Below are 8290 nucleotides of genomic sequence, written 5' to 3' on the forward strand. Positions count from 1 at the left end.
CTTTCTCGTTTCTATCAAAGAATTCTTTCATAGCCATTTGAATACTTGTAAGCAAAACAACTGAAGGTTTATTTGTTTTATTATTTCCATTGTTATGTATTTTATTGTATAAGCTTCAGCAATTTTACTACACTTATCTTCCTTGATAAATTTAAAATGCCTTTTAGAGTAGTGAAAAAATAAAAATAGTATAGATTAAGCTCTAGGGAAGACAATTCTTTTGTAAATGAAATGAAATTCCGCTGTTATGTTCTTTAGAGTAAAGGAGACGGATAATTAATAAAAGTTCGTCATTATAAAAGAGTTGGCGAAAGTAAATTGCGGGAAACCCATAGACACGATATTATGTGCCACAAACTCACATGGATTGGAATCGAGCCAAGGACCCTTGTACTGCAGGTAAGTACACTTACCACTGAGCAATCATACCTAAAGTCTTTTTATAAATATTTGTATGTTCTGTTGTAGGGGCTGACATTTTCAGGTGTAAGTGTGTGCTGTTTGCAGTAAATTTTATTTTGAACTAAAGTGGCGGAATATATTCCACCAAGTACTCGAAGCAGGTATTGTTGGCTCAGTGGTTGAGCGCTCACCTCCGGCGCGAAGGAATCCCTGGTTTCATGTCAGACCACGTGAGATTGGGCTGGACTGAGGGGTTTCTGGAGATTCTCCTTTTTCTTTCCATTTCTCATTCCACCAATTGTTTCACAGCCATTCACTTTCATTAATCATATTTGTCTCCTACCATTACTGTATCATTAGGAGCCTGACATACTAAAAATAATTCAAAATTTACCATTTTTCTTATGCTTGTTTTTCATAAGTGAAAGGAGATAATGAAATGCAACTTAGCACAAACAGAAAATATGAACATGAAGAATTTTCAGTGTTGCCATCCATAGGAATTACAGTGTTCCCAGAATATCATTTCCTTCAAAATCTAAGTTAAAGCAGCGAATAGAGGAACAAACGCAATTGATTACGTATCATGTTGTCTTGGAATCTTGTGAACTACTCTATAAATAATAGTTTTATTTAGTTTGTAATAAACAAAGTAGTTTTAACATACATTTATTAAAATTAAATTATCATGTTATTTACAAAAGTAGTTCACAGGATAACAAAACAACATGATACGTAATCAAATGCAGTTCAGTTCGTTCCTCTAGTAGCAACTTTAACTTAGATTTTGGAGAAATGTTATCCTGGCAACACTGAGAATTCTTCAGGTTCATATTTTCTGTTCTAGAATAACATTATCTATGATTGTGGTAAGTTGCATTTTATTATCTCCTTTCACTTATGATAAAAAGCAAAAGAAAAATGGTAAATTTTGTATTATTTTTAGTATGTCAGGCTCTTAAATACATTACAGAGCATTAGTAAGACGTAACAGCTGAACGTTTTCATTTCATTTCTTTTTTTTTTTTTTTTTTTTTTTTTTTTTGTAATTTTTTATTTTGAGACAAATATTTTGTAAAATTCAGTGAGTGACTCCCGTAAGGTACATAGTTCAGATAATAATCAATTGGCTGCAAATGTGAGAACGAGCTTTAAAACTCATAATCAGTACTTCATGTAACTCAAATCAAACTTTGAATTCTGGTTTGATGTACCAGAAGTTCTAATTTAGCCCTACTCGTTAGAAATTAAGTGTTCTTTTCTGGAGATATGATTCTTTCAATACTTACCATTTTTAACATACTTAATACTTCTTAGCATCCTTACACTTTCAATTTTTAAAGTTGTAAGGGTGCTAAAATAATGATAGGTAAAGTGTTTTTCTTAATAGAACAAAAGGTAATCAAATATCCCGTAGAAAAGTAGAACACAATGCAATGACTAAGAAGATAAATGAGTACAGATAGTAGTTTCATGTCGGTGGTAACGAAGTTTCAACTCACCTCACTTTAAGAAAAACCATGACGCCACCAGCGACTGTGTTCTACGTGATACCCCTGCGTTGGCAATGGTCCTGCAGCGGAAGTTCCATTGTAGAAGACTGCGGTAAAAAACATTTTGGTCCAAACGATCCTATTCCTCCTTTCAAGCTTCCCAAAGATCCTCAATTGTGCGGGGATGTCTGCTCCCCAGGGCCCGTTTCCATAACGGAAACCAACAAAAATCCATCAGAGAGATATCGTGGGATTTATATAGGGATGTCTGTATAGGGTATTGCATGAATGCCCGTTTCACGTGACATCCGATTCATTTATGCCTCGTGGACTTAGCCGTAGGGCTGGATACCTTGCCCTGGTGGATAACAACACGAGATTTGTCGCTGCCATAGAGAGAAGGAATATCATGCCTTTAGAGTGACTCCAAAATGCTGTTCTGGTAATAGGTATCTTGATTTGAGTCTTTTTGTCCACTCTGCACAACAGAAGTTTGCCGTTATAGCAGTAACCACGAACCCACGTGAAAACTTTTCAGTACATTCACGTACCCAGTCAGATCGACCTCTGAAATCACGTGGACGATAGTAGATGGCCCTTTTTGTCACATCCCGAGAGATACATCCATTCTTCACCCAATGACACTACATTCTTCCAGCAGTCACCAACCAGATGGCATTCATAGAGCTTTTGATTCTTGGTCTTCCTCTCCTGGACATGGGAAACAAATAACTTATGAACTTGAGCCTTGTGCTTCTGCACGAGTTGTAAAACTTGGCCTATGATGCGATTTACAATTGCGAGTTAACATTGCACTGCCTGTAGAATCGCTCTTTGTGTTATTGGGTTTTCACGTCGCACCAGGGAACTCACTTTCTGTACAACAGCTTGGAGACGCTTAGGCTTCCGATATGTTCGAGGTCCATTTTAACTCGTTCCAACAACAGTTATGGTGCACGCTTCTAGCCGATTCAACACTGCGTTGGTGCTCTTCTATGACAGATATAAGGCATTCGTCTTCCACTGTTTAATTGTTTGGCTATTACTTTAACCAGTGTCGGAAAGGGCATAGGTGTACCCCTCCCAGAAGACTTGAGATTTCTGGTGCTATATAAGCACTCACGCACACACGATCCGTCGTCTTTGCAAGTCAGCACACAATACTTTCGCACTAGCAGGTCTGGTTGCTCTCTGCTGTGAACACGTGCTGCTGCTTCCTGGTGTTCGAAATTATTAACATGGACGTGAAACGACCTTTTGTAGAAACCAGGTAAAGAAACAATTTAAAAAAACACACACACACAATCGACGATGGTATGCTAGTTTCTATGTTAATTCTGATCTGGCTGCTGAATGCAGGTTCTGTGAAATTAAGTTTCTTGTTATGGCTATGGCTATGACTATGGCTTCCAAGTTATGGCTATGGCTTCCAAGTTATGGCTATGAAATGTCAGGTTTCGATTTGTCAGATTTTCGAAAGAAAGGGTTTTTAAAAAAAAGTTCCTTTTATAACAATAAAAGCTTTGGGGGTATTATAGGTGAAAATACATGAAACAAACTTGCTAAACCTGTAGTAAATACTGTGTGTGTTTTTATAATAAAAATAGTCTATGATCAATGAAGAACGCATTTTTCCATAATCATGAGACACATCACTAGTCTAACTATTCTTTGTTTTAACCACTTTCTTTTTCTTTATGAAGATTTTCGTTTGGATTTCTATTGCCAGAAATTAAATATCGTTAATTGAATAGGTGACTACAAAAGCAATTCTTAAGCAGTTTAAAAGTAAAGATTTTTAAAATGCTATCCAATAACACCATTGAGTTTTGTAAGTCTACAAAAGAATTCCATGTAATTTGTTAAACGATAAGTGAGAATGTAATATTTTTGAACATAACTAGTTATATATAAAAATGTTGAAAGAAGTGTAATAGGTTTCAGAGGAACAAATAAGAAATACTGTGAAACTTTCGCCAAGTTTCCCATTCTTTGTTTCACAGAAAGTATTCAATTGTAGTCAATAAGTAAGATAACATCAGTGATAACAGCAGATTATTGCATCAAAATGGTTTTATAATATATCTCAGAGAAACAGAGATTATTTAATTCCGTATGTTGATTAAACAATAAAATTTTGGAAAAGATGGTGGTGTCCAGTTTTTGCAATTTTATGATGCGCATCCCACACAGAGAAGACACAATGACCTTGAAACATTTATTACCATAGATACAGCACAGGTAACACTACTTTTCAACATACTCGTATTCCGATGTCAGTTGCCTGGGAGTGGAATCAGTGTGACAGCCGTCTGCAGTTGTTCATCACCATCAAAATGACTACGGAACAGGAATTTCTTGGAGTGTAAGAAGACATGAAAGTAGCTTGGAGCAAGATCCTGGCTTATACGACGGGTGACAATTGATCTGTAGTCGTTTCACTAGGACGTGTTTGACCACCCACCGTATAGCCCGGATTTTTCTTCGAGCGATTTTCATGTCTTCTTACACCTCAAGAAATGTCTGTGCGATAAGGATTTTGATAGTAATGAACAATTGCGAACGTCTGTCATACGCTGGTGACTGACTGTTACATCGGAATACAAAAGTTGATCCCACGATATAAAAGTGTCTGAATTCCAGTACTTAATATATTTAAAGTAGTGTTATCTGTGCTGTATCTGTGGCAATAAATGTTTCAAGATCATAGTGTCTTTTTTGTGGGTACTTTCTGAATGCGCATCGTACATTTTATGAGTAGTCTAATGTTTATAACTTTTTTTTTCTTTCTTTTAACAGGGTCTCATCCATGTCGTCTAGGAGTGTTGTTTCAAGTGAAGGTTACGTTCTCTTCTATGAATTAGGTGGGCACAGTTCACGTTTATAACGTTGTATGCTGACGTGTGATACAGGTGGTGCTAGTAATCCTGCAAGACATTGTAGATCTGACAGTTGCATATCTTGAATTAAATATTATATATACATATATGTGTGCGTGGAAGAAAACAGTGTGAATGTTTCGGAACAAATCTACAGAAGTGTTAATGAAATGTGTCATGGACCTAGTGTTAATGTTTTTACCTAAATGTGTGTCTTTCACAAACAGAATCTAGAAATAATAATAAATAAATTTTTTGGCGAACTATACAGCAGCTTTATTTAAAACAAAATTACTTTCAAGTTGAACCAAAGTAGCAAAAATAGTTAAGAAACCAACAACACTTAAATTTCAGATATATATATAAAAAAAGAGCAATATACTTGCTGCAGACATGCTGTTTGTAATGGCTGTGTGTAGTATATATATATATTTAAAAAATTGTACACATAGAAAGTAAATTTATTGTTGTATGAAAGCGTTTTTTTTTTCTGTACTAGCTACTATGTAGCTACGAAAATGTAACATGGCGCAGTTACTATCCTGGGATATATATATATATATATATCACAATTGCAGTATAGCATGCAATTGGTAAAAAACTATAAATATGTGTATAAGCATACACGTGTGTGCATACATAAGTATGACTATGTATATAAGAATGTGTGTTTATATATGTATAAATTTTATGTTGTTTATTGAAAGATTTTATTTAATTTTTTTTTTTTCAACACAGTGCTTGTGTTTTATTATTTTCATTTTTGAGAAAAGCGAACATTTAATTTGGGTCTTACCTGATGCGACTCAAATCAGTTACTATTTTTTAGTGTGTTACCATGATTTCGATGCAACAGTCATCGTTTAAGCTTTTCTAGTACTTGTTTACTTGAGGATAAATAAGTATTTGCAGTGAGTCAAGAACAGCCTTTCTTATGTGTGATTTCTTTTCCGAATCCATTTATATCTTTTTTTTTTTTTTTTTTTTTTTTTGTTAGTCAAGTAAAGCAAGATACCTAGGCAAGAAAAAGCAGAGCATTTATTTATTTATTTATCATCTACATGATTATTAAAAACTTTTCTTTTTGTGTAAGTTCCTTGTTTTCGTTGTTAAAAGTATAAATTCTGGTGTACAAATGATTTCCTCGAGAGCAGGCGCTCTTGTTTTTATTTATTTGACAAATGCATAAGCAGAAAAACTTCCAGTTAATTGTTGTGGCACTATTTACTTAGATTTGATTAAAATTTTAGTTATTATAAAAGTAATATATAGAGTTTGCATTGTTAAATTCAACGTGGCTGTATTAAAGATGATCCATATTTTTTATTTGTGTAATGACGTTGAGAAGTAATCTATTCTACAGTACTTCTGCATATTATTATTAAATATTAACCGTGTACAATTAACTGGTTCCCTGAATGACTTTAATTCAATACGACAGAAAGAAATGTATATTTTTCGTTCTTAAATGGTTAATTTCTGTGGTTGTGAGCACATGCATAAATCAACAGGGTAAATTCTGATATTGTAAAGACGCGTGAAGGATTTTTCGCTACATTGAAAAAAAAAAATCTTTTGATTTTTCCAGCATGCGGGGAATTAATATTGGTGTGATTATAGTAAATTATTTTTTTCCCGTTCATGAGTGTGAAATGTTAATGGCAGTAAAGCATATACAATGTATATCGACGTAGAAAAGTTGGTATCATGTCTTATTTTTATATATATACATGTATATGTCTGCATGTGTCAATATAATAATTAGTGAACAATTAGTGCTGTTCAGTAAGTAAAATTAAAGCTATGCCTTGACTGTTGAAGTCTCAATGTACGTATGCCTTTTTGTGCACTTAAAACAGAGACAAGAATATATATATATATATATATATATATATATATATATATATATATATATATATATACATATATATATATATATGTAATTATTACTTTTCTATCTCAATACAGACGAACGTGAGATAATTAAATATACAAACCATATATATTTAAAAAAGAATGCCAAATTATGACGTAGGTAGCCGTCGAGGTAATAGTTGATTCTTCCAGAATATCCAATATAAATTAAATCATAGTTATTTTGATAATATTCTTTAGCATATGGTACTTTTATGCACACTAAATGTTAGGCTTAGTTTCTCATTGATTGACAATAGCAAGAGCGCATCTTTTCATTTGTTGAAAATTGTTATATGCATGTAGAACATTCCCTTGCGAAAAGAATTGTTACAGTTCTGTGTTAATTTGTTTAGGAATGGTAGGTGAAAGCGAACTCATTTTATGAATAGGGAAAAGAAAATGCAAAACATTTATCTTTTTTAAGAACGGCTGCTTGAAATTAGAAGAATATCCTTGCTACTAAAAATAAATCCATTGTGTTGCAAAGGGTTGTTTGTAACTCATTGAAGTCTTCATAACTGTTGCTTGTTGTGACTTTATTTGTGGTAATACATTATAGATAACTCACATTTGTGACCAGCAAGGCATCTCAAATAAAAATATAAACAATAGGATATTTGTTGAATTTTATTCTTTAGATCCCTTGTTACATTGAAGTATTACAGTACTTAACTCATGTAAATTTTCTGTTACATACCATTAAGATATTCAAATGTTTCTAGATACAATACATAACGTTTCGTCTTTGTTTATTCTCTGTATAAAGACAAGCTTGATACTTGTTCCACAATCGAAATATTGACTTTCATTATAAATAACACCGTTAAATTAATTAAGTAAATAAGTACAATGAAAAATTCTGTGTCATACTGGCACTCATATCAATTATTATTTAATTATGGTTAACGTAATGGTTCAGTTTTATCACGAAAGTATGCATGCTTGAATTCCGGATTGTTTGGCTTTTACGAGAAGAAAGATATAATGGAGGATTCCGTTATAGTGTTGTGAGCTCGTTCGTAGCCAAGTGCCTAACTCAGTGCTTATTTTTGCGTGGCCCCGGCGATTCCTGGTGGAATATTTGTCTCGAAAGAAACCCGAGCAGTGGTTTGGATCCCTTTTTAAACTGTAAATTCTGTCTTATACAGCCTTGGTACTGAAAAGAGGTCCTAATTGTTATTGATTAATCATCAATGAAGGTTATGGCAGGGGGCTTACTCGCAATATGCATGTTGAAACGTTCAGATCTTGTGTACAAATCCTCAGAACTCGGTGTAATAGTTCAGGTCTACTTTAATAGGAAGTCCCTCTTTTCACGACTTAGCTGTTACACAAACACCAATGCGTAATTTTTGTTAGGGTATTCTAATCTCCTAACTCTTTCGTTGTTAGTACTTTATCTGTTGCAGGAGACTCGATCTCCTTCTCCTCTATCACTTTCGAAGTACTACCATTTTTGAACATAGTCTTGTTTCAATAATCTTGCCGTGTTTGAAAGTGTTTCTTCCATAAGACGGAGTGAAGACTCACTGATAACTTGAATTTCATGTCTTAATTTGTGTAGAGCACAATGTCCATTTACAAAATATCAAAAACCAA

The 8290-nt window shown here is 33.7% G+C and overlaps 1 protein-coding gene across 1 annotated transcript in view; it reads left to right on the forward strand.

Annotated features, from left to right (window-relative positions):
- LOC145661448 (ubiquitin carboxyl-terminal hydrolase Usp2-like) overlaps positions 1-7305 on the forward strand; it is an 89445-nt gene extending 82140 nt beyond the window's left edge. The window contains exon 9 of the mRNA XM_081726758.1: positions 4695-7305. Coding sequence (XP_081582884.1) covers positions 4695-4782 — 88 coding nt within the window. The 3' untranslated portion in view covers positions 4783-7305. The remainder of the gene's footprint in view (positions 1-4694) is intronic.
- The last annotated feature ends 985 nt before the right edge of the window (positions 7306-8290 follow it).

The sequence above is a fragment of the Thermobia domestica genome, chromosome 10 (genome assembly GCF_964235325.1).
Source record: "Thermobia domestica chromosome 10, izTheDome1.hap1.1, whole genome shotgun sequence".
NCBI classification, from domain to species: domain Eukaryota; kingdom Metazoa; phylum Arthropoda; class Insecta; order Zygentoma; family Lepismatidae; genus Thermobia; species Thermobia domestica.